The sequence below is a fragment of the Oryza brachyantha genome, chromosome 5, assembly GCF_000231095.2.
Source record: "Oryza brachyantha chromosome 5, ObraRS2, whole genome shotgun sequence".
Lineage (NCBI taxonomy): Eukaryota > Viridiplantae > Streptophyta > Magnoliopsida > Poales > Poaceae > Oryza > Oryza brachyantha.
In genome coordinates, this window is record NC_023167.2 from 8,742,077 (window position 1) to 8,769,423 (window position 27,347).

Genomic DNA, 27,347 nt, shown 5'->3' on the forward strand with positions numbered 1-27,347 from the left:
GATACGTATAAAGGTAGAGTCGGGTATGATTTCTTCGTTAATGTAATAATTTTTTTATTACGTTAGTTTTCTTTATATTCATCCTCGTGCAACAAAGTTTTCTTTAATAAATGCTAAGAGTCGACTCTAAGCCGTTATCATGCATGACAACGGTTTTTCTCTCTCCTTACATGTTTTTTCTCCAGGTCACCAAATTTGCTTACATGACAATTGAGAGAGTTAGCTAATAAGCACCTTTATGCATGCCCTTATATGTGACGTTGCGATAGTTGCCTTTTTAGGGGTTTAGGTTTACACAGATAGATGAATAGGAGCTTAATGCCGTCAATTATGGAACTGTTTTATTTCATAAGCATATTATCATTTTGTTAACGCCAGAATTTGGTAATTTGCCGCTGGAGATTAAACTGTGATTAAAGACCGAATTGGATAGGAAAACAGGGCAATCCCATAGAAGACCAGGCGGAATACAACTCAGATTCAGCCGATGGAGTCAGGATCGGATAAGAAATAGAGTCCGATTAGGTCTAGATTGTTACAGATAGATTCGGGAATAATCAGAGTCCATGTAATTTAATTTTATTTGTTAATTAGAGTTAGTTACGATTTTATCTCTAAGAGATTGGAGTTCAATCGGGACTTATGTGTTAGAGATAGAATCTATCTAGAAGTTTATTATTTCTTTTTATCTATTAGGAGTTGTATGTCATGTCCAACACGGCCTAGCCCCACCGGAGGGTATAAATATGTATGCCCTGGGTCATTGTAAATCATCTACACGTCAATTAGATCAATTTCTTTCGGCGCATCTCCACCCTCTTCACCGAGGTTTCAACTCCAGCGGAACTTGGCACCTGATGCGGGGCTACATCGCTTCGATCTCGAGCGGAGGGGTAAGTCCATCATTTCGCCGGGCCACAGTAATCGTTCGGCTAGAATAGAACTGTATCGGTTTGGTCTGATCTTCTAATCTAGTTGCATGATTGCTAGTTATCGTATTAGTTTCAACTTAGATCACTTTCGTGTTTTGAGTTGATCTGGTCGACCACTTTGGACGATCTATGTTGGTTTGATATTCGTTATTTGACATATTCAATCTAGTACTGTCTCGGTTAGGTCCGATCTAGTAGATTGCGTTTGTCATATGGTTTATATCAGATTGATGTATTTTACTCATTGTTCTATCGGAGTACCAGCCGATAAGTTACCAGTCATCGGCTCGTCGGCTTGGTAGCAATCTAGATCTATTTAGTATCTATCCTGACATTGCTAGGTTTAATCTTAAACTGTCTCGGTTGGGTACGATCTTCTATGATTATTCTTAGCAATCTGGGCTAGGTATTTTACAGATCTTGGTTGTTTGTCCGCCGTCTATAGCCGATGATTTGTGTCGATCTACATGATTATCATATTTACATCAATAGATTAGCCGATTGTTTTACTGCATTATTTCTATACCAATCGGCTTGATTTAGTTAGGTCGGCAGTTATTTAGGTTGCATCGGCTTATGAGAATTATATGCAAATTGGTTTTAGCCGATCGCAACACATGATTCATTGTTTATTCCAAGTAATTCTTCAGTTTATTTATTAGCCTTATCGATCTTCATGTTTCCTATAATCATATCGTGCTCGACTGCATATTGTCTTGGTTAAGTCCAATCTCTGTACGTGTAGTTCGATCTAGTTATAGGGGCTCGTCCGATCGACTGAGATTAATAAGTGACTTGGCGGGTTATGTTGGTCTAATATTTACTTTAAGTTTATTTCTCTCAAGTTCCTAGCCGGTCCAAGCTTTTTACAGTCGATTGTTATCCTATCAGCTAACCGTTGCAGCATCAACATCTAATCGGCTGGATTATTAGTTACCTATCGGCTCGATAGCCGATCGACTTGTTTTACCATTCATCTTGTCAGTTGCAGGATCAAGCTACTAGCACGCCCGCGTACCATTCTAAGAATTTAGGTCCTGCACTGGAACTGTCTAAGATTGACTCCCAGACCTTCGTGTGTGACACGTCAGATCACACGTCAACACATTTATATCTAATATTCTTTGTCCCTAGAAAAAGGGTCATGGAAAACTGCATTTCAGCTTATATTATTAATAACTACTATTGTAAACTATGTTTTTATTGGATGGCTTACTTATCACGTTATGATAATAGAGGCTTTAATATATATACACAAGGAGCAAGACACGCAATGGATGAAGTGGATTGGAAAGAGGTGTGATGCATGTTGTAGGAGTGCATACATGGTATGGTAGAACTAAATGGGTTCGGTCCATAAAGTCTTAGAATGACCACCTTACACATGGAAGTATGTGAACATTAGCGTCATTGTCGGTGATATGGTAATCAGGGTCCTCACCATTGAGAACACAGTGTGGCTTGGCACCACGTCACTATACTCTTAGGCCCAGGCCAGTGACCTAGAGCCGCCTAGGACTGATGTTTCCTCACAGGCAGGAGGAAGCACCGCATCCCCAACCCGAGATGAGGGACCTCGACGGCAAGCTTGGGTTCACCCCTAGATGGCATCAACATCAAGACTAGGACCTGAGGATGTTGCGCTTTGGGTCTTTGAGCAAGCAATCCTCAAGCTCAACTAGCTTTAGCGAGGAGAGGGCTCGGGAATGAACCAACTACCTCCACAATGGATGCCTTCGCATTTAATGTGAGGGAACGGCGCATGCTGCCTCACCTCAGCTTTTGTATATCTCCCCATTAAGAGATGGGATGTCTATATAACTATTGGGACATGTAGACTATGAGACAAGATAGCTCTGTCACCTCTTCCCCCATCATTCATAGCCCTATGCGGCTAATGCGACATGTAGAGCAACGTGGGCTGGCAAGTGGCACGGTTGAATGCCTCGTGTGACCACCTGAGTTTTTCTCTAGGCTAAATTGTAAAACAAAAAGGAATAAATAAATTATTTTGCTTAACTCAACAATTAGTTAAGTGAAAATAAACTATTAGATAAAAGGATTAAAAGGCCATGAAATGTTTTTGTTACATTTGTTGTGCTGAAATTTATTAATAGGATTTTTAGCGCCATTTTTAGATTAATCAGAATAAGTTTCAATGAATAAAAGTCGTTTGAAGTGAGTTAAATAAAAGGAGACCTTTCCTTTCCTTTCCTTTTTCTTTTTTCTTTTCTTTTTTCTTTTTTCTTTTTCTCTTTCTTGCCATGGACCCTAGCCCCAGCTCTCACCGGCGTTAAGGCCGACTCCAAGCCGAGGCCATGCACCCTCCCCTCTCCCTGTGCCTGTTTCCTCCCATCCCTCCTATTTGTGGTCCTCTCTATCTCCCTCTCCTTTTCTATCTTGTTTTGTTTTCCGATCATGTTTGTTTCGGAGTTCCTTTAGGACTCTAGTTTGTCCTTACCAAAATTAAAGAGCCCCGAGAAATTGTCTAATCAATTTCTCAAGCTGCCGTGTCACCCCCAAAGTATCTTTTCCTGTCTCTTTTCCTGTCATAAACCTAATTCATGAAGTAAATCCTTCCAAGGAAATTGTCTAATCAATCTAGAGCTAACTTTAAGTATAAATCCTCATAATTAAATGGAAGTTGTTTGATGGGATTTTTCCTAAAATTCCCCAGGCCCATATTCGCTAATAGGATTTTAAAAGGAATTTAAAGAGCATCGGAATTAATTTTAATTAATTAAAATTCAGTTATCTGAATTAAAGTAACTCTCTCTATTTTCTTCCTTGTCTTCTTCCTTTTTCCTAGGCAAATGGCTCGTCTCCGGCTCATTTCAGCTCTGTCGGCTTGCTTCTAACCCCCCTCTCTTTTCTCTCCGCCATGTACCCTCCTCTTTGCTGGGCCAGCCCAGTCACTGCCAAATCAGCCTCTCCATCTCTCTAACCCCCTTCTCTCTCCCCTCAGTTGGGCCGGATGGAGGACGTGGTCCAACACCACCATCGGTCCACTCTCCCTCCCCTCCCTCGCTTTGGGACACTAACAGGTGGCCCCTACTTGTTGGATCCATCCACGGTCTCCCACCACCAACCATGCCATGGCAACCACCACCACCCCTCTCTCCCACATTCCCTGCCCCTCTCCCCCACTCGGCCACCTCCCCCTCTACTCCTCACCACTCGTCCCGTACTTGTGGGAGGCGTGGATTTGAATTTCGAATCCGGCTGGCCCTCTTTCCCACATTGTCGGTACCGATCCCATTCACTCACCTCGTACCCATAAAACCCTCCCCTTCGCCCTTCGCTCCTATTTCTACACCTCATCGCCCCTCCCGCACCGCACTGTCACGCCCTGAGTTTTACCCAAGCCAAGAATTAATTAAATAATGTATTAAAAATAATTTGTTAATTAAAGTTCAAGAGAAAAACAGTGTATAAATTAATTTCATTTAATTAATTGGAAGCTTTTCGGAACGTTCTAAAATGTTCTGAAAGCGTTTTAAATTATTAACAGGATTTATATTTGAATTTCAGTAAATAAAATTTTGCTCAAATCAACTTAATAAAAATAGCAAAAATTGGAGGCAATTTCTTTTTTTTCCTCCTTCCTTTTTCTTTCTTTCTCCCGGTCATCCGTCCGTTCTTTCTTTAGCCATAGGTTTTCGTTTTCGGGCCGAAATTTCAGTTTCGCTCGGGTTTGTAGCCCAAAAAGGCCACAGGCCTTCCCCTCCTCTCCTCCCGGCAGCCCACCTCCTCCTGTGCCACACTCCCACCTGCCCACTAGGCCGTGTGCGACCTCCCCCCTTGCCCTAGGATCGTACTCTCCCCACTCCCTCCCCCTGTGTGCGCCCCTGCAGCCAACCCTCACGCCGTGAGTCAGCCCCCACCTCTCTCCCTCATGGTAAAATCAATTCCTAAACTATTGACACTCTATTTCTTATCCCTTTGAAATCTTATCTGTTCCTTTTTAATAGGGAATAGATAACTAGATTTATCTCTATCCCTCTCCTATAAATAGACCCCTAGAGCCTCGCCTCTTTTCCCCGTTTTTTCCCCGTTTTTTCAGCCGCATCGCGCCCACGCCGTCTCCCTGCCGAGTTGTCTCCCCTGCCGATCAGCCACCACCCTCCTTGCCGCTGATCATCTGCTGGTCGTCCTATCGGTCACTTCATCAAGGTTCATCCATGCCAAACAGCAAGCAACAGCAGCCGTTGGCCGAGCCCTTTGTTGCAGCCTCGCTGGACGTCCTTGCCACCAATCTTCTGCTGCTGCATGTCCCTGTTCTGTTCGTGCCAAACAGCACACAAGCAGCAGCAATACATCCACAATTTCTCCACTCAATTTCAGGTTCGTATATGTTTTATTCTTGTGAATCAATCTAAATTCATCTACTGTTTAATTGTTCAGGTTTTCTAGCCGAACAGCGAGGAATGGCAGCAATCCGTCGCTAATCTCTCCACCAAATCTCAGGTTCACGTACGTTTTACTCATGCGAATCAATATATTTTTAATCTAACGTGTAATAGCTTAGATTTTCCAATCTATTACCTAACGTGAGATTGGTCTACAGTGTGGAGTTTAATTTCGTACACGTAGATTGGTTTAACGTTAAAGTCGTTTAGTTTCCGGTTTAACGAGTCATTAAATCTCGATTTAATGGGTCGTTAATTCCTGTCGTTGTTCCGCTAACCGTTTCCGTTTTTGCGTTTCAGATCTAATTCGTCTTGTGAATTTCTAATTCGTGCACGTTTTGGCTATGTTCTGCGAATACGCGTTCTGTTCGTGATTTCCCAAGCCGCGGCCCAACCCACACTCAAAGTCCGCATCGCGTCTCTCGGTTCACTCCTCCTTTTACCTCTCCTTTACCTGGGCCAGCCCAGTCCTTCTCCCGGCCCAGCTCGCCCCTACCTCTCTCCCTCCCGCACCGAGCCGAGCCAGGTCATGGCCCAAACTGCTGAGCCTGAAGTCCTCAACACCTCCCTCCTCCTCGGGACACCGACAGGTGGGCCCCACCTGTCAGGCCCATCCCCAACCTCCAGCCGGTGTCCGCGCGCGCTACCGCTGCCTCTATTGTGTCGCGCCGCTCGCTTGTGCGCTCGCCACCTTTGCCGCACCGCGCCTTGGCCACCGAGTTGCGCCCCCGCCTCGCGTGTGCCGAGCCACCTCACCACCGCGCCGGCGTCCTTGCGACCGCGCCACTGGTCGTGCCGTGCGAGCTACTGCATCACCGCCGTGTCCGCACGCGCAATCCGCCCGTGCCTTGCTGAACCACCGCACGACTTTCCCGGCCGGCGCAACGGCCACATCGCCGCACCGCCTCAGGCTCGCGCGCCACGGTTGTCAATCCGTCTGCGTCGTCGCGCCCGTCGCCGCGCTCTGCGTCGTGCCGTTGGCCGCACCCCTTGCCGCCTCACCTCGCCTCTGCTTGTGCCGCTCTCCGCCCGTGCGCGTGGTCCACCACCACCCCACGCCGCGCGCTGCCGATGTCAACGTCGTTACCGGATCGCGCCGTCGCTTTGCCCACGCCCACCTGCTCGCCCGCGCAATGCACGCCGCCTCCTGCCACCCGCCGCCCGCGCTGGTGCAACGACCGACGTCGTTTTTCCCGCACTGGCCACCGCCGAATCGGTCGCCTGGCGTAACCACCTCCTCGCTTCTCCCGACGCCGTCCCCTTTCCCACACCCGCCGCCAACAACCTCCCCGCCTCTTCCGCGCCTGCGCCGGCCGTCAAAACCACCTCCCGCACGCGCCGACTGCCACCATAAATCCCCCAAGCCGTGCCGCCACCTTCTTTCGGCCGTCGCCACCACCCCGCATCTCCACCGTCGAGCGTCGAACTCCGCCGTCACGCGCCATCCTCTCCGCCATCCCGCTCATCATCGGTCTTCGCCGTTACTGTGCCCACTTCTTCCTAGCATCGCCCGGCTCTCGCCGCCGCCACTCGAGCGTCGACGCCGCCTCCTCAGGACGTCACCGAACACCGCCGTGGAGTGCCGCTCTCGTCGTCCTTGCACCATCACCGCCATCGCCGTCCGCATGGTGAGCTCCCGCTCTCCTTCCCCTTCCCTTCCTCCCTCTCTCCCTCGGCTCGCCGCCGTGAGCCGCCCCCTCGTGCGCCTGTCACACGCCGCGCCACCTTCGTGCCGGCCATCGCGCATGCACACCATCGCCGTCGTCTCTTCCTCCCTCCCGGTCCTCCCCTCTCTCTCTCATCGCCACTCGGTCTCACCCCACGGCGTGTCGCGCCGTTGCCGGCGAGACACTGCCTTCCTTTTTCTCCTCCCCGCCTCCTCCCTTCTCTCTCTCGCCGCCTCCGCGCGTGCAAGCCGTCGCCGCCACCGTCGCTAGCCGACGCGCTGCCGGCCATTGCCACCGTCTTCCCCTTCCTCCTTCCCTGCCCTCGCCGCGCGCTACCACTCCCCTCCTCACCGCTAGCCGCGCCGCGCCGCCGCTCGTCGCCTTGCTGCGCCCCGCCGCCACTGCGTGTGCACACGCCGTCGGTGCTCGCCTCCGCATCTGCCATCACCGGATGCAGCCGTCGCCTCTCCCCTTCCCCTCCTCGCTGCGCCGTTGCGCCGCTCGGCCTCGCCGCCACCCACCGTGTTGCACCGTTGCCATTCGTCGCCTGTCGTCGCTGCTCGCCACTTGGTGCCGTCGGCAGTCGCCGCCGGTCGCTGACCGCCGCCAGTCGTCGGAGCTCGTCGCCACCGACGCCCAATCGTCATCCGCCATCGCCCGGCTGCCCCTTCCTCTGCCTCGGCCAAGCCGAGCTCACCCCATCCCCTCCCCTGTTTCCTCTCTCTGACTGGTGGGGTCCACCCGCCGGCCACTACCTCTATGTGGGCCGTGGGTCCTACCTGTCTGTCCCTTGCTTCACCGACATGTGGGCCCTGCCCGACATTCCCCTCTCTCTCTTTCTCTCTCTGACCCATGGGGCCAGGCTGTCAGCCTCCCTTCGTTCTTCTCTCCCGAGCAGTGGACCCCATGTGTCATACTCTTTCCCCTCTCCTTGAGTCACTGTCCAGTGGGCCCTCATTGTCGGCCTCACTCTCCCGAGGATGACGTCAGCACCTCCAATTAATTGCGCAATAAATCAATTAAGGTTTTCTGTTTAGTTTAAAAACACAGTTAATCTTCTAAAATTCATAGCTAATTCATCTAGTCTCCATTTAGGTCCATTCAAGTTTCATTAAATCCAGAAAAATACCAAGAATCCATTAAAAATAATTTCTTTCTCTGTTTCAGTAGTTTTATAGTTTGTTTTGCTTATTTTGCCTTGTTTGTCGTAGGTTCTGACCCCGTCAAAGTGTCGTTCGTTCTGGAAGTTGTCGCCAAAGTTCTTCGTGGGTCTGAGCAAGGCAAGTGGCACCCTTCTTTGATCATATTGATCCCATGATTATAAAATCCCTGCTTTACATTCAAACATGCATTGTTTTATGCAAATGTATTTATTTTATTTATCTATTGGGCATTACCTTTATATCTGTTGATTCCTACTTATTATTATTGTCATCACAGGGTTAATTTGACTAGAAATAGGCTTAGAAAATGCTTAGCCATGCTTAGTTCAACTACCTCATCAATTTTTATTTAATTTCTGCTAGAGTTGATAGACCTTTAATGGTTGTGATCATTATTAATTTCCTGATTTGGATTAATGCCAACTAAAATATTGCTTATGGTGGGCTGTGGGTGCATGGTTTTGAGAGTCGTGCCCATAGCAATTAAGGACCAGTTCTCAGGAAACCCTGGAAGTCTTACACGTACTAACCACAAGCCAGAGTGGGCAACGGTGAAACTTGTAATCTAGCTTGTCCCTATTCGACGTACCCAGGCTAGGGTGGGCGTGATGGAGTATGGATGGGAATCGTGATGTAATGATGGTCCTATGTTACTTCCGGATTCACCTAGGCACAAGAGGGGGCTGCCCGACTTGGTGTAAAGGAGGGGGCGAAACCTGAAGTGTGGTGCAATTGTCTAGGGAGGGTTAGGTGAAAGGTCTTATCATGGTTTCCGTACTGAGGTATCGGTGGTGATACGTTGGGGCGTGGTAACATGCTTGGGAGCCATGTCTTGCGGGTAGCCGTGCCCGTGGTTATTGGGCAAACTGACAGATTCATTGGGATTAGTTGAACCCTTAATAATTTGATTAATCTCGGAATTGGTTGGACCCTGCGCAATGTGGTGTAACATTGACAGTGGTTCGGGTCTGTCGCAATGTGGTGTAACGTTGGACAGAGGGTTGACCCTGTTGCAGTCTGGTGTAACGCTGGACAGTGGTTTGAGCCTGTTGCAATGTGGTGTAATGTTGAACGGTGGATGATTATTTTAACTGTTTACCTTACTTTTTATTTAGTCTATTTTATCTACTGTTTTGCTAAATTACCGAAGTTTTGTGCAATTTAATCTTAGCCTATTCCTTGTATCCCATTGCTTCATTATTCAACTTCTCTTGGGTATTACTTGTTGAGTATGGTGGTTTGTACTCAGCCCTACTTAATTTTCCCCTATCAGAGCAATGGGCAGAGCCTGAGTCAGAGGTCAGAAGAAGGTAGTTCCAAAGGTTGAAGTGAAGTTCAGTGCACCGTCGAGAATACCTGTGGTGTGGAGTCGTCATCGTCAGCTGAAGCTAAAGATTAGTTGAGTTTTAGTTTGTTTCCTCTTTCCGCTGCATTTCGATAGATAATTGTTTTTTATTTGTTTTTAAGTCGTAAAACTATGTATTAATTTGTCATAGTATGTATTCGAGCCAATTCCTGAACCGAGATTTAATACATGTTATTGTTTAGAAATTTGATGTAAATTTCTCTACGTGACACGAACCCTGACTCCCTACTCGAGCTCACCACCGTACCCCGTCCTCCTTCCGCTTCCAGCTGCAGTCCATGCCGCCTCCACCATCATGCTCACGCCGTCGAAAGCCATCCTGGCTGTGGGTTTTCCGCCGTCAAAGAGCTACCAGTTTCCCCTCCCACCCGTCGCTAGTGAGCTCGGTGTTGCTTCCCCCTTTTCTCTTCCATCCTATCGTTCGCACCCCGCACGCGGCACGCCACCACCTCCCATGGTTGTTGCACAACCATGCACCACCGCCGCCTGAGTGGGCTGCCACCGGTCGCCGTCGCTGGTGGCCTTGCCCGCCCGCTGGCCAGGTTGGCACAACTGTACCGGCGCCCGCCACCCCCTTTTAGCCCATGGACCGTGCATGTGGTCCTAGTCCATGATGGGCCAACAGCTTGTATTACCGACTAGTAGGGCCTGTGTGTCAGCACCAGCCATCCTCATTAACGTCAGCACTCAACTCTAATGCATAGTAAATCAATTATGATTTTCTATTTAGAGTAAAACACAATGTACCTTTTAAAATTCATAGAAAATATATTTGACTCGATTTTAGTCTATTAAATTGTAGTAAATTCATAAAAATGCCTAGAATCTATTGAAAATGGTTTCGTGTGCTGTTTCAGTAAACTTATAACATGTTTTGCTCATGTGCTTTGTTTGTCGCGTAGATTCCAGCATTTCCAATGCCAGGTCATTGCAAAGGTCCCTTCAGCACTAGAGCAAGAAGAGCAAGGCAAGTCATACATCTTGATTGAACATATCATATCTAATTTATAAATGTCTTGCTTTCTATTCAAAGTGCATTATTTTATTTATATTATAATAGGATGGTGTCTATTTAGTCAACCATAATTTGCTTACCTTGATTCGTTGTTAATCTGGGGTTCAATATGGCTAGATGGTGGTATAGAAAATGCTTAGACGTACTTACATCAACTAGATCAATGGGAAATATCACATTTAATGTATATCTTAGTCTAATATTGATGATAGTGGACATGTGTCATCATGGTGATAATTCAACTAAAATATGCCTAATGTGGGTTGTGGGTGCACGGTTTTAATAGTTATACCCATGGCAATTGATGACTGGTTCGCATGAAACCATAGAACTTCATGCTAACCACAAGCTAGAATGAGTAATGACAGAGCTTATGGTATAGCTTTAACCTTTTCGATGTATCCAAGCAAGGGTGAGCGTGATAGAGTTTGGACGAGCCCTATGATGGCCTATGCAGCTTTTGGATTCACGCATGCACAAGAGGAGCTGCCTACCTTGGTTAAGGATAGGAGTGAAACCTACATTGTGGTACGCTTGGTTAGGGAGGGTTATGGATGGGTCCTGTCACATATCCTTTTCCCTTTTCGATATATCGTGTTGGCATGTCAGCACATGGTAATGTGACTTGGGGCTGTGTCTTATTATAGGTACACATTGGTACACTTCTGATGAATCATGCCTATAGTTATGGGTGCCCTATCAGATTCATCGTGATTAGTCCCACCTTTAATAAATTTAACTTAATGAAACTTTAGCTCAAATGGTGGGTTGGGCGTGTTGCGGCCGCGGATTCAACCTCATCATCAGGTGAACAACTGATAGGAGCTTGTGCCAGAGTGTGCTACCAGCAGGAGCATATTATCGGAGGGTACCCCAGGTACGAGATGGGAAGGGAGGCTGCTGGTGATGCATGTTGGGCTACGGGACAGGAGGCCGGCGCCCGGCGGTGACTCAACGGCGCTCAATCGCCCCCACACCTATTGAAGCGATAGGGGCATGACATGAGATTGGATTTGGGTAGACTTAGGGTTTGGTATGGGACTTCTGGTACTTTTTAAATACGGAAAGGCTAACCCACACAAATAGAAAAACAGAACCCATTGGAGAAAAACGAAGCGACATATTTGTAAACAAAAAATATTACATAGAAATTACTTTTATATACGTGTTCTTAGCGATTTACAAGTAAATACTAAAAATAAATTATAATAACACAACCCAAAATCAACTCTAATTTTAAGATTGAAAATTCAAACTTTTCACTTATAAGCATAATCAAATGCGTAACAATGAGGCCCAAACTCATGGAGCTGTCGAAAATGCAAGGGTATGGGCATAGAAAGGATCAAATTGAAATTTAGGGGTACATAAGGGAACATGTAAAATTTTGGTGTAGAGAGGGATTGCGTGAGTTTTAATAGTATAGAGATAATTTTCTCTTTTATATTTATACACTGCAATTCCATATAAAATTTAGTATTTTTCAATTAAGATTCTTTACCACCTCTGGGCCCGAGCCCAAGACTCCCCACACATGGCTTCGCCTAGACCTACCATAGGTTATTCATTATCCATCTCCATAATGACACCTATATCATTTGGGTTGGGTATGGGTAAAGAATAAGTTTGGATTAAAATTTTGGGTATGGAGATGGTATTATCTATTTCACCCGCTTTATTCATACCGATTCAATACGTATAAACTCAGTCTTGTTCACGCTATAAAACTTTATCAAATTTGACTGAAATTTTATGTGATGATTTATTATGCATAAGAGCAACTTTATATAAATTTTAATCAACTTCTACATGTCGGACCCACATATGTCTATTTCCTTTACCAATTTAATTTGGGTATGAGTAACTTTCTTAAAAATGGGTATGAAAAAAATTAGGTAAGATATGAGTTAGCCAATACCTCCCCAGTGACAGACCTAGCTCCACCGTTGTACATATATGCATATCGTTAACTTAATTAGGTGCATAATAACAAACACCCATTTTTTCCTTGATGTCTTCGACAACGTCGTAATCCTTAATGCACATAGTCCAAGTTACTGGTAGTTTTTTCTACATATATATTTGTAATATTCAAAAAAAACTTAACTATATAAAATATTTTTCATGATAAATCTTATGGTACCATTTTCACATATTAAATCTTACAAGTTTTAGTCATATCAATAACTTCAAAGTTTGAGGTTTGACTGCACGCATTGTAGAGCATTGTCTATTACGAAAGGAAAATATTATAGTACTTGTAAGCTGTTTGGAGTCCAAATGATTTATAAAAAAAATTATTAAGAGAGAAGATCGTGCAAGAAAAATGTGTTTCTCCCTGTGGGTTGAGAATTTCTTAAAAACACATGGCCACGTTGATCGCGTCCAAAAGTGATTTCACGGAATTGATCCTGTTTATTGTTACAAAGGGATGCATAAAAATGTCTTTTTCTATAGAATTCATGTTTCTCTAAATTCTTCCAAAATTACCTACGCTCGGAATTTGGAACGTAAAATCTAAATGGTGCGCGTGCACGATTTAGGCTTAACGAGCGACGTACGCTTAGTCGTTCGATCCTGAGCGAGGAACAAGGCCAGCAATAAGGAATTGAAGCAACAATTTAGTTAGAAGACCGAGGGTGTTCAAAATTGGCAAAGCCCGCATGGCGCACCAGAAGTTGAGGCCGAGGGGTAGCTCCAGCGACGTAGATCCGGCAGCTATCGCGAATGGAGGAGGCAGTGGCTCCGCGGTGGCGCGGCCTCACCAGGAGGCGCTCGGGGTGGCAGCGGTAGGGTGGTGCGGCCGAAGGGGGCCTCCGGCCAGGCGGATCCGAGAACATAATGAGGAGGGAGTGGAAGAGGACTAAGATGATGAAGAGGACAGAGATGACAAAGAGGCCGACGAGGAAGCTGACGACAAAGAGGAAGAGGAGGCACAGGAGGATCCCGTTGAGCTCGGTCCATCCCAGCTTGAGGACGTACCACACACGTCACAGGTGGGACCATCTCGACCACGGTGCAGATGAGCTCCTGAGTAGGACTAGAGATACAATCCTGATGGTCCTTGTGCTAGGGAGAGGAGGTGATATGGCGACTTCAATGGTTTTCATGTTGACACGTAGACAGACCACCTGTGCTCTCCATACACTCTACGTTACGTTATGAACCTGTAGACCTATTTTGTGAAACCTCTGGATTACTAGGATGAATGCATGGATGAATGGACTTTTAAACCCTATTTCACTATTTGTATATGGCAGATGGATTTCTCGATGGCTGGATGGTTTGATGCATCCATGGATGGAAAAGATTACGTTAATGTGCCTATCATGTGTATTGCATGGATGTATGGACCGAAGAATGTACAGATTGTATCCTGCCTTTGCGAATTTGATGATTGTGACTGTAAATATCTGAATCTGTTATATTTTGAATTGATGCTAACTTTTGAGATAAATCTGTACACTAGTCGTGATGTGATCACACACTGTTTTCATATGCCAGCGCCACAAATAATGGCGTTAAAGTTGTCAAGGTCATCACCATGGTATTTGGCGCTGAACATTTCATCATGGGCCAACCTCAGCGCCATTCCATCTGGTGCTAACCTCTGACAACTCCACGCCGTCAGCGGGCCAAATCCAGGAGCGTTGCCATGCTGCGCTAGCCACTAGGCGGCTAAGTCTCAATGTCAGCGCCATTTTACCTAGCGCTGACATTGGGCAACTCTGCGCTGCCTGCTCGCGATTTCTAGGAGCGGTGACAGCCTGGGCTAGCCCCTGGGCGGCTAAGTCCAAATCTCAGCGCCAGGGTCATGGGCGCTGATGTTGGGCATGCTAGCGTCGGTCGGCCTAACGTCAAATGTTGGTCCATGTCGGCATGGGATCAGGTCGTTGTCCACAGTGGCAGGCATCTAGCGCTGATGACCTTGCCGTTTTCACTCATATGTCAGCGCCACAAAAGTTGGCACTGACGACCTAGTAGTCTATTTTTGTATGAATTTTTTTCATGAGCTAATTTTGCAATTAGTCTGCGAAAAGGGACAATTTATAAAAAAAACCGGCACTGCCTAGCTGTGTCTAATTTGGAAGGCCATTAATTTGCCAAAAGTGTTTTCAGAGCGTTGCAGGAAAGGGAGTGGAAGGGAAACTGTTGTGATGTTTGCCGCTGTCAACAGCACGCCTAATGCCAAATGAGTTGTTCATTGGAACATTGCTCCCCATGTCATAGACAAGCATTATTTCCTGAACAAAGAACTCATCTTTTCATTTCTTCTTGTTTTTATAAGACAAAATTTAAATTTTAATTGAAGTTGATTTTGAGGCTTATTCACCATGGTATATTTTCAACATAAAAGTTCTATTTATAAATTATTTTTCGTTTACAAATATATTGTCTAGGTTTTTTCCACGTAAAAGCTAAACGATGATGCTTTGAGATTATCTAGTTTATTTTATTTAGACAGTACTTTCTCCGTTTCATATTGTAAGGTGTTTGATTTTTTGGTCGCAATGTTTAACTATTTGTCTTATTAAAAAATTATGAAAATATTATTTATTTTGCCTGTGACTTACTTTATTATCAAAATAACTTTAAGCATGAATTGTCATTTTTTATATTTACATTAAATTTTTGAATAAGATGAATGGTCAAACGTTGTAAAGAAAAAGCCAAACATCTCGCATTATGAAACAGAGGAGGTAGTAATTATGAGTACAGAGCTACACTATAACCCGCAGAAATGACCTCTTGTTTGTCTAACACATTCGGTTTAAAGTTTAAACACATGTTGAGACACGTTCAACCTTTAGATTCTTCACCAAAATATGTTTGCTAATCTGGAACTGCGAACTGATCAGGTATTTATATATAATATTAGCGGACATGTTGTTTACAAAAAAAGAAAGTTAATATGCTAATTAAGCACGCCCCTAGTCCTTGGTCAACTAGACTAGCCCAGGGAAGTCGGCGGAGACAAGTCAAACGATGCAGTTTTTAATTTGGGCACCAAACTTATAGCTGGAACCTATAAATAATTTTTCTTTCTTTCTTAAATTTGAAAGATTCGAGAGAGAGGGCTGGGTTCGGTGGGGGTATAAGTTAACTTAGGCGGTGTTTGTTTGTAGGGTCTAAACTTTAGTCCCTAGTCACATCGGATGTTTTGACACTTATTATAATTATTATAAATAGTAAATGTGGTCTATAAATAAAACCCATGCATAATCTTGGACTAATTTGTTAGGCGAATCTAATGAGCCTAATTAATCCATGATTAGCTTATGTGATGCTACAGTAAATATTTCCTAATTATGGATTAATTAGGCTCAAAAAATTCGTCTCACGGATTAGCTCTCAATTATGAAACTAATTTTTTGATTAATCTATATTTAATACTTCAAATTAGTGTCCAAACATCCGATGTGACGTGGGGCTAATAAATTTAGCCCCATCTAAACAACCCCTTATACCCTGGCACGGAAAACATATTAATAGATTAGTACATAATTAATTATTTATTAATTATTAAAAAATATAAAATAGATTAATATGATTTTTAAAAATAACTTTTCTATAGAAATTTTTTTAAAAAAATACACCGTTTAGTAGTTGAGGAAGCGTGCTTGTAAAAAACGATAAATATAAGTTAACTAACTGGGCTGCCGAAACGCGGCCGGAGTCGAAGTTTAGCCGAAGAAGCCACAAAGCACAGCAATTATTTTGAATTCTGTTTGGTATCGCATTGACCGCCGACAAAAAACTCATACATATTAGTTAGCAATTAAAAATATAACAGAACTTTGCTTGACGTCGTTTAATATATGCATAACGTCTTCGAAATCTTAAATCATTAATATCCAGAAAAGAATAAAAAATTGATATATATAAAATAATGTATAGATTTGTCTAAGAAAACTTTCAAATAGTCATATCCTTAATAAACTGTATAAATACGTAGATACAAAATTACTGATAACTAGAATTCGTGCACGAGAGACTGAGTCTATCCAAAACTAAATTAAAGGAAGAAAAGCAACCATCTTAGTAAAATATAGGACGCATCATCTTTTACACGGTCTATATCATCGTATTTTAAACATTTATTTTTATAATATATTTTCAGTGACTCGAAATATAACATGAAAATATTTTTAAAATATGAAAATACATGTATGACACTAATTTAATATTGTTTAATTATTAGTTAAATTTTGATATTGTTTTTCTGGAAACAATGTATATATTTTAAAACGAGTAAATTTTGCAAAACTATAGATATTTTCATCAAATTATCTAAACATACATATTTAGGATGTATTAAAAACTTACACATTTGGTACTATATTTATCCCAAAATTATAGATTTAAGAAGGCATCACAAGACTAAAGATTTGTATTTAAGTTATTACAAAACTAGCTTAATCATCAAATTATCATAAACATACATATTTAGGATGTATTAAAAACTTACACATTTGGTACTAAATTTATTCCAAAATTATAGATTTAAGAAGGCATCACAACACTAGAGATTTGTATTTAAGTTATCACAAAACTCTTGCTAATTATCCTGAAAACCGTTTTAACGACAGGTTCCTATCACACTTTTTTTTGGTTCCATGTGTATTTGATTTTTTTTTCAACCTACACTAATTTTAAGGTTCTGATGATTTATTATTGCTATTTCTGTAACATTGATTTACACATGATCACTGGAATATACCTTCAACCAAACTTTCATCAGGTTGCTCCCTATCCTCTGGATCAAAATACAGTTCAAATGTTCCATACAAAAAGTTGCATTCATGCATTGTTGTAGTTGCATGAACCAAAACATTTTAATATTATTGCCCAGATTTGCTAATGCTTATGCATGCATCAACTACCATGGGTAGTGCCAGAAGATATAAAGAATATTAAAAATTTTAAAAGATAAATATGGATGAGTGGTAGCTAAGTACGAATGGGTTCTCGATGAGATGCTCCACTATTTGATAGAGACTTCATGCATCAACTGGGTGCATGACCGTGTTTGTTGACCTGATTAGCTACCAAAGAGGCAGACGCGTTTAGGAAAGCGTAAACAGAGAGCAGGCGTCACACTGTATCTAGAACCTGACATGATTTTCATCAATCAATTATGGTTAGTGCTCTCAAAAAAATATGAACTGTGGTGAAAATTCTATAGAATTTATAATTTTGAAATTAGCAGAAGTGAATTTAATACTTGGGGTCTCAGTTCAGATACATTGATCTGACCTCAAAATACATGGGGGGGAAAGAATCCCATTTCAGTTTCAACTAGTGGCAGGAAGATTCTTCTATCTTTGCTCCGTCGGGCAAGTTCAAAGAACCAACGTAGTGCAAGGATTCATTAGTCATTACCAACTACCAACATTTTTGTTTCGAAGAAATTTGTAGACTATTTATGCAAGGAGAGTGTCAAACCTAACAAGTGTGAATGTATTTAGGGAAATAATTAACGAAAGGAGAAAGTGAAAAATCTGAAACATTGGAAAATTTCAGTGTTGTGGACTGAGTATACATACAAAAGTACCGGAAGAAAGCTCCCGTATTTCAGCGTGGGCAAGCTCTTCTTGCCTTCTTCCAGCTCGGAAATATCTTCCCTGCAAAAGAAAGCTTGCTTTTTGAAGAGAAGAGGAACAAGCTACAGGAGAGGAGAGGATCCCGGAAAAACAGTGGAAGAGAAGGAAAAAAAGTTGTTCTTTTGCGGTTCTGGCTCAGGAGGCGGCGAGGAGATGGTGAGGAGGCGGCTGCGGCTGCTGCTGCTGCTGCTGCTGTTCTTGTGCTGCCTCGCTGGATCAAGAATCGCTTCTGCTGACACCAACCCGCAAGATGGTAATAACCGTGTTTTGTTTTCTTCCTCCTGAGTTCTTGCATGCAAACTAGAGTTGGTTTAGGTTTGATGAGGGTTTTTAACTGTCTTGGGTGTTCCGGCGATTCTTCGGTGAAAAAAAAAGTTCAATTTCGGTGGTGGGATGAAGTCAGGTTGTTGTTTTGTGGGGGATTTGTAGCTTCTTAACAGCTTGATTGGATTGGGTTCTGAAATCTTGGGTTGTGACATACTAGTGTTTAATCTGTCTGAATTCTTTGGATTGGCGTGTTACAAATGGCCCCAAGAAAAGATGATGGAGGGGATAATATGCTTTCATGTTCCTTTTGCAAAGGTTATTAGTGTCATCTTTTCTGTCTCTGGTGTTCTTCTGGTTCTTTGTGTGCACGCTCTTGCCCATAAGAGCTACATGGCCAAAAATGCTAATGGCATGGCCATGGACTCCCTTGTAGTATGATATTGTTGGATATATGTACAGACACGATCAATCCCAATTTCTGCATCCCCAGAATTAATGTTGGTTGATTTTTTTTTTGGGTTACCAACTAGATTTTGTGGCACTTTAATTCAGGAAGTAATAGTAACTTGACATTTCATTAACTCCAACCCCAACGCCAATTAAAGCATGTCACAATCTCTTAGTTGAATCATTATCCATGGCGTGGCGTAAAATTTGGTTGACAAGTTGTTGTCTGATCCCTCCTTCACGGCTTCACCCTTGCAGCCGCTGCACTCAAATCTTTGATGAAGAGATGGAGAAAGAGTGTGCCTACAAGCTGGAGGAAATCAAATGATCCTTGTGCGAGATGGGATGGAGTTACCTGTAATGCGAACTCAAGGGTTACATCACTGTAAGTAGAGTTCATCATCCTATGATGTTAGTAGCTGGTCAAGATCCTGAATTTGTTCTCGCTAATTCTATTCAATGCCGCAGGAATCTATTCGGTATGAACTTGAAAGGAACTCTAAGCGATGATATTGGAAACCTGACTGAGCTGACGGTCTTGTAAGTGCCCTCCGTACTATGGCCTTTTATAATGTCACAACAAAATAATATTTGGCACTGAATGACCGAATGATGGACTCCACTGCAGGGACTTATCCTCAAACAAAGACCTTGGTGGTAAACTTCCAGCGGCTATTGGGAACTTGGTTCAGCTTAAAATCTTGTAAGTTGCTACAGTTTTCCATAATATATGGGCAGTTTTCCATAATACATGGCCATGGACTCCCTTATAGTATGAAATATGAGGTTTGCTCCGGTCCAACAAAAAGTATCTCGAGGTACCAAATCGTTTTTCGTTTTTTTATCGTTAAATCTAGCTGAGTAGGATGTGCACTATTAGATCCAATGATCAGAAATAATTTAGTACCGCAAGATACCGATACCTCGAGATACTGGTACCTCGAGATACTTTCTGTTAGACCGGAGCAAATCTCATGAAATATATACAATCTTCTGTTTCCATCACCAATCCATACTTACTACTTACCATCTTACGTGTAACTTCTACTATTGTGCAGAGCACTAATAGGTTGCAGTTTCAGCGGTAATCTTCCGAGCGAACTAGGGAACCTGTCACAACTTGATTTCTTGTAAGATCAATTGCTATCACTTGACAGTTAGGAGTTTTCTGTTATTCGGTCTTAATGTGGTTTGCTGAATTGTTGCTCTTCCACAGCGCTCTAAACTCCAACCAATTCACTGGCATAATTCCTCCCTCATTGGGCAAGCTTTCTGAGGTTACCTGGTTAGACCTTGCAGATAACCAGTTGATTGGACCAATCCCAAACTCGAGGGACCATGGAACTGGATTTGACCAGCTACTTAAGGCAGAACACTTGTGAGTGCCACAAGTAACATGAGTCTATTGTTAAGCGTATTTGTTATCCAATCATCACTCATCCCTTGTTCCTTTTTCGTTTTCCAGCCATCTCAACCAAAATAAGCTGCAAGGTTCGGTCCCAGATTATCTATTCAACTCTAGCATGAACCTCAAGCATATGTAAGTTCCAAAGTTCAGGTCTTTGTCGTATTTACTCTATACTTTTGAATGCAATGTGTGTCACAGAAATTATCTTTTGTGTGTGTCCAGACTTTTTGACAGGAACAACTTTAGTGGATCAATACCATCATCTATTGGGGTACTTCCAAAGCTTGAAGTACTGTAAGTAGATTAACAGAACTTGGTTTAGAATTGCTTCTCAGATTTGGGGTTTGTGTATGATTGTCTCCACATGCTCTCTGAAACAGCCGTTTGAATAACAATGCATTCACGGGCCAAGTTCCTGCTATGAACAACCTGACTAAGCTCCATGTTTTGTAAGTTATTGTGCCAACTGGTTTAGTTTTACAAAAGGTAAACGTACAGTTGATAAAAACTGTTGTATCAGTTGTAACTTATGCTTGAAAATCACCAGAATGCTCTCAAATAACAAGCTCAGTGGACTGATGCCTAATTTGACTGGAATGGGTGAGCTCGAAAATGTGTAAGAACTTCTAATACAATTTAAAATTAACTTTTATACAGAATTTCTCTTTCACTATTACTGAGCATGGAAATATCTCCAGGGATCTAAGTAATAACAGCTTTGTGCCTTCTGATGTTCCAAGTTGGTTCTCAGGATTGGAGAAGTTAATAACGCTGTAAGAGTCGTGCTCATCTGATAGTACATCCAATTAAGAGACAGTTTTACAGCAGTAAATGATCGACGTATCTCTTTTACTTATCTTTTGCAGAAGAATGCAGTCTGTTGGTCTTTCTGGGCAACTGCCGCAGAAGCTTTTCAGCTTTCCTGAGTTGGAACATGTGTAAGTATAAAAACCAAAGGATGTCTGTCATTTGTTTTTCACAAACATTGTACTGATTTGTCTAACATATCACAGAATACTAAGCGATAATCAACTGAATGAAACGCTTGACATGGGCAACAATGTCAGCAAACGACTCAAACTTGTTGACATCCAGAATAACAAAATTGCGTCAGTTACATTGTACAACTACCTCAAAGGAGACATGCTCAAGTGTGTATTCACTGCTCATTTGGTGCTTGCTTTCATGATCCTTCACTCTCTTCAAATTCTGACATTATGCTTTCTGGCCCTTTTTGTTGCTAGGCTTACAGGAAACCCGCTCTGCAATGATTCAGTTCTGTCGAGCACGATGCCCTGCACTGGCCAGCTAACTGAATATCGAACACAACCTCCTCCTCTCCCTGATGTGCAGTGTTCAGATCCTTTTATAGAAACCATCGTCTTCAGAGCTCCTTTCTTTGGCGATGTCACTAATTACCTTGAAATCCTGCACGATAACCTGTCAAGCAAACTAAAAGGCTGCACCCCAAACAACCTAGGCCTGGTGCCCTCAAACGATAATGCATATCTGAACGTGGATATTAAAGCATGCCCAGTAAACCAAAAGAGATTTAACTACTCCCAGGTGCTAAAATGCTTCAATCTAACCCTTCAGACTTACAAGCCACCGGAGATTTTTGGACCTTACTATGTGAAGGCACACCCTTATCCGTTTCATGACAAAAGTGAGTGGTTCATCTCTTTTGTGGCTTTTTTATGCTACCAAATGAGGTAGCTCTCATGTATGGCTATTGGTGTTGTAGCTTCTCGAGCTGTGTTAATTGGTGTTGTGACCGGATCCGTTCTCCTGGTTATCGGGCTTGCACTCATTGGAGTTTATGCTGTGCGGCAAAAGAGACGGGCTCAAAAGCTTGTTTCTATCAATGATCCTTTTGGTAATTCATGGAACCTCATAGTTTCATCACTGATTACCATCTTATGTTGCTTTACCTCCTTTTCCTGATCTTTTCTATGATGGTTTTTCAGCATCATGGGGATCCATGGGACAAGATATCGGTGAAGCACCGAAAATCAAGAGTGCTAGATGCTTCAAACTGGAAGATCTCAAGTTGAGTACCAATGATTTCCGAGAGATTAACGCAATTGGCGCAGGAGGATATGGAACGGTAATTAAGCAAGCCATCGTTTGAAGAACTGGATGTACAGCAAATATTTTTCTTCCTATCTTTAAAATAGCTCCATAACCTTATTGACATATGATAAAACAGGTGTACCGAGGAAAACTTCCTGATGGACAACTGATAGCTATCAAAAGGTCTAAGCAAGGGTCGATGCAGGGTGGGCTTGAGTTCAAGACGGAAATCGAGCTCCTTTCTAGAGTTCACCACAAGAACTTGGTTGGTCTTGTTGGTTTCTGCTTTGAGAAGGGAGAAAGGATGCTTGTTTACGAGTTCATACCTAACGGAACACTAAGTGAAGCCTTGTATGGTAAGATATCCCATATGATTTTATCAAGTACTAGTAACTTTCAACAATTACGTCAAAAAAAAAGTAACTTTCAACAGTTGAATTATACAAGATACATGCTTTGTTGATTTACTCCAGATGCCATAATTGTTCTTCCTCAATTTCTACTAATCAAATAAGATTTTTTTCCCTTATCGAATTAATTGATCACAAATTGGCCACTGTAGGTATCAAAGGAGTACAATTGGACTGGAGTAGGAGACTTAAGATAGCTCTAGATTCAGCTAGAGGGCTAGCGTACCTCCATGACCATGCCGATCCCCCAATCATTCACAGAGATGTGAAGTCCACCAACATCCTCTTGGACGAGAGGATGACCGCAAAGGTCGCAGATTTTGGCCTCTCCTTATTGGTATCCGACAGCGAGGAAGGCCTGTTCTGCACCAACGTCAAGGGAACACTGGTAAGGCCGCATTTTGTGTGACACAGAGAAGCTTCTTGAGCAACCATTGCACCTGATACAACCCTGCGAAGAACTCGATCAGATTAAAAGAAAAAAACAACTTGACATCCTTGCAGGGATACCTGGACCCAGAGTACTACATGACGCAGCAGCTCACGGCGAAGAGCGACGTGTACAGCTTCGGCGTGGTTCTACTGGAGCTCATCGTGGCGAAGCCGCCCATACACAAGCAGAATTACATCGTCCGGGAGGTGAAGACGGCACTCGACATGGGAGACCAGATGTACTGCGGCCTGAGGGAGGTGATGGACCCAATCCTTCAGAAGAGAGGTGATCTCCGTGGCTTCGTGAGGTTCTTGAGGCTGGCACTGCAGTGTGTGGAGGACCTGGGAGCTGACCGGCCATCCATGAACACCGTCGTCAGGGAGATCGAGGTGATAATGCAGGAGAATGGAATCAGAACCGGCACGTCGTCGGCGAGCTCGTCGTTCAGCATCGACTCGAGGACGACGATGATGGCTGCGCCCAGGTACCCGTACTCCAACGCATCGACGTCGTCGACGACGTTTGATATGGACAGCAGCAGGGCCTTCGAGTACAGTGGGATGTTCCCTTCTGAAGGCAGCCTGAAGAACAGGAGCACGTAGGAACAGTATATGTACAGGATGGAAGGCCGGTTCAGAATAGCAGATTTTACAAAGAGATAATAGGATAATAGGATCAAACTACGTACAATGTACAGAGTTTCATGAACTTCACAATTCTTTGTAGTGTTGGGAGAGAAGAGAAAGGAGCAGGTTTATTTAATTTTATTTTATTTTTCCCAAAAGAAACGTCTAGGAGTTAACCATGTGAATATATAGCTTGCCTTTGTTCAATGATAAAATCATCAAAGTTAGCATGGCAAGGGATTGTACATTAACGTTGGAAATGGCTTCATACGTAACTTTATGTAAAAAAGGGGTAACTTTAGACCTGTTAATTATTGTATAATACTAAGAATACACCCCTAATTTTTAAGTACTAATCCTATAGAACTGATGTGCTTCTCTTCGGTTTCATAGTCCTGATCATTTTGGATAAGCACATTGTCTCCATAAAATATTTATCACTATTTTCTACTATAATATATATAACAGCATTAACAAACATATGATATTATCTAGTTACATTTCAAGATTATACGATACTATCAAGCTACATTTCAAGATTAATATGTACCTACAGTTTCTATTCTTTGAAAGTAAATAGTTTAAATGTTATTAATAAATAAAGTAATCCCATCTTAGTTTTATGCCCTCCACAATGCGCTGGTGCACCAAGCAAATTTGTGTGTCCTATACCAAGAAACAAGCATCGATCTCTTCTTTATTTTGGTTAACTGAGTACAAACTGCACTAACCAAACTAAATTTGGCTAGTTCATACTATTAACCAAGCACGACTGAAAAAAATGGTTTTGTTCAGTCCCGGTTATTTCGGGTTGCGTTTTTGGTTTACTAGACATTTGGCGCCCTTTACGCGTCCTATCGGTAGCCTATAATACATAGAAAGGAAAAGTGTTTATATATATATAATTGATTTGAAGCATATCCGGCATAGATATATCTATGTATTAGTATACATGTACTGTACCATGCAAAATCAAATTATGCTAGTTTATACCGGGCAATTAAATTGAACTACAAGTGTAACATAGGTTAACCAAGTTGAATGTTTGAGCAAGATCGAAAGGACATAAATATATCCATTGAAAGCTACAGTAACACAAAGATCAGTTTTAGTTTCAAAAAACAAAAACAAAAGATCAGGAAAAAAAAGCACAAACAGGAAAAAAAAAACATAGCTAAGCATATACACATCAAAGGGGGGAAACACTCAACGTACATCTAGGGACTTACCTCTGATATCAGCCGACCCGAGAAATCCCTTCAAGCAAATGTCGTGATTAATGACAACAAAAAAACTAACAGGCAAAATAACCCATGTCAGTTTATAGTCTCCTAAAAAAACTAAACATGAGAGACCCAGCGAGAGAAATACCTTTTTGCGCCAAACCATCCAAAGTAGAAGGAAGCAGCCAAACGTCCTTGTCTTGAACCAAGAAGAGACAAATCAGCTACAAGCACACAGACGAAGGGCGAAATATATTTTAAAAAAATCAAATTTGTTTGGCATTGTAAGCTCAAATCGACTGTAAAAAGGACACACCAATATTATAAAGGAAGAACCGACAAACATCATGTCAACCATATTTCCACACTAAGATCTCCTAAAAATTCAAACATAAAACCAAGAAACATTTAGCACCAGAAAAGCCCCTTGAACAAATATGTAGGAGAAGTATGGGCAAAAACATAGTCACTGAACTCGCTCGAAAGAATGAGAAAAATCAGTGCAAGATTAGGGTGGTTCGGTTTCTCCTTGTACAGCTTTTCATTTTCTCCTTGTGTGTTAGAATAGAAAGTAGAAGAAGTTGTTATGAGGGAGGAAGGGTGCATGGTGGGTCTGCTGATTGAGCCGTGTGGCCCCACCCAACAGCGAGCGCCACAACGACCGAGCGCATGTGAAATTTTCATGGCAGTGCTACGTCTGACGCCTTGTGCAGTTGACCAATGACGTGTCAAACGAAGGCAGGGACGGGCACACACATAACAGAACACACTGGTTAAATTAAATCATGTAAAGAGGGCCCACTCAACTGTGGCGAGTTGTTCATGCACCTCACCCAAGCAAGCAAGGATGACATCCACCTAACCAAGCCGAAAAATCAACACACAATAGAGCATGCTCCTAGTTAATATAAAAGCAAGTACTCCCTCCGTCCAGATTTGATCAGTGTATTCTTCTCAGCAGCAAGACCGAGGAGGAAAAAAATGAGTTACAGTCCATTTACTCCATGACGCTAAATGATCCTGTTCCTTCATCTTTGCAGCGCAGAACGTTTATTTGCCTAGTTTATTTTCTTGCATGTGAGCTGATTGGCTTAGCCTTGCATGGGAGATGAAAAGCCATCATGTGAAAACAATAAATGCAGACAATCGGAAGGCTTATGTGTCGATCTATTCTGAACATTTCTTTTTCACTTAGGCGACGATGGGAGTATACCCCTAAATGGGCCCATGTGTCATAGGCTGTACACCAAGAGGAGGTTTATAAACCAGGCACAGAGCTCTCCCTCTACAACCATTCCTCTGCTGCACATGTCTGCCACACTTGCTATCGCGCATGCGGGAAATTAAGGCGCTAGGAGAGGGCTCAAAACAGATGTCCCTTGGAAGCCAAGGGGCGATGTGGATAGCGTGGTAAACGGCCACGCCCCACTCAAAACATTGCGGAGGCGCCAATCAAGAGCAGGTTTTCATTTAACCGATTTAGCCCCCTCCTAGTTGACATCACTTGCCACAGTGGAGTGATGCCTAAACCTTCTCTTTTCTTTAGGCATCACACCAACCACGGTACGGATGGTCTTATGGAATCAAGTGTTAATAAACGATAGATTTGTAAACGAAAAACAATTTATATATATAATTTTTACATACGTATTCTTAGTGATCTAAAAGGTAAGGCTAAAAAACAAACTTCACTGAAAACCCCCAAAATCAACTCTAAATTTAAGATTAAAAAATTTCAAATTTTGGTTTATAAACATAGGTATAAGTGAAAAGATAGAGGTGCAAAAGTAGGGTAGAACACTATGAATGGAGAAAACATGAAGCACAAAGCACACTTTTGCTGGCTACAGCATAAAAAAATCATAAGCAGAACTCGTAAGAAAAAGAGGCTTAGCCAACAAGAAAGATGCGCCCGGTGTTGAAGCCTTGATGAATTAGCAAAGCCTAAGGGGGTGTCGAGCAATATATTTATAAATAAAAAATAATTTATGAATAAAATTTTTATATACATATTTTTAGCGATCCAAAAGCTAAGACTAAAAAATAAACTTCGATTAAAAAAACCTCAAAATCAACTCTAAGATTAAAAATTCAAATTAGCCTTATAAACATAAGCAGAAACAAAAAAAAATGGCAGTGTAAAACTAAAACTTTGACACATCAATTAAATAATATATTTAACTATTAGGTCTAAGAATTAACACATTATTTGTAACTAATTTAATGGTTAACTATAGATTTACACTATAATATCACTATAATATCAGTGGTACATGTCCCGCTCTCATAAATCTTCTTAAATCT

The 27,347-nt window shown here is 42.6% G+C and overlaps 1 protein-coding gene across 1 annotated transcript; it reads left to right on the forward strand.

The window, feature by feature from the left end:
- Positions 1-18,041: 18,041 nt before the first annotated feature.
- LOC102715483 (leucine-rich repeat receptor protein kinase HPCA1-like) lies at positions 18,042-24,153 on the forward strand. Its single transcript, XM_015837861.2, has 19 exons — positions 18,042-18,409; positions 19,129-19,255; positions 19,339-19,410; positions 19,499-19,573; positions 19,929-20,000; positions 20,087-20,248; positions 20,336-20,410; positions 20,501-20,572; positions 20,659-20,727; positions 20,826-20,894; positions 20,977-21,051; positions 21,145-21,216; positions 21,292-21,429; positions 21,523-21,944; positions 22,023-22,154; positions 22,246-22,385; positions 22,488-22,707; positions 22,914-23,149; positions 23,266-24,153. The coding sequence occupies exons 1-19, from the start codon at positions 18,310-18,312 to the stop codon at positions 23,794-23,796; spliced, it is 2,859 nt and encodes a 952-aa protein (XP_015693347.1). The 5' UTR covers positions 18,042-18,309; the 3' UTR covers positions 23,797-24,153.
- Positions 24,154-27,347: the final 3,194 nt, after the last annotated feature.

Bases quoted from the DNA above. Each gene is read 5' to 3' on its own strand.
- LOC102715483 (XM_015837861.2), top strand. From the start codon at position 18,310: ATGGTGAGGAGGCGGCTGCGGCTGCTGCTGCTGCTGCTGCTGTTCTTG. The intron at 20,411-20,500 runs GTAAGTTCCAAA...GTGTGTGTCCAG, and splicing joins AGCATGAACCTCAAGCATAT to ACTTTTTGACAGGAACAACT. The intron at 21,052-21,144 runs GTAAGAGTCGTG...TATCTTTTGCAG, and splicing joins TTGGAGAAGTTAATAACGCT to AAGAATGCAGTCTGTTGGTC.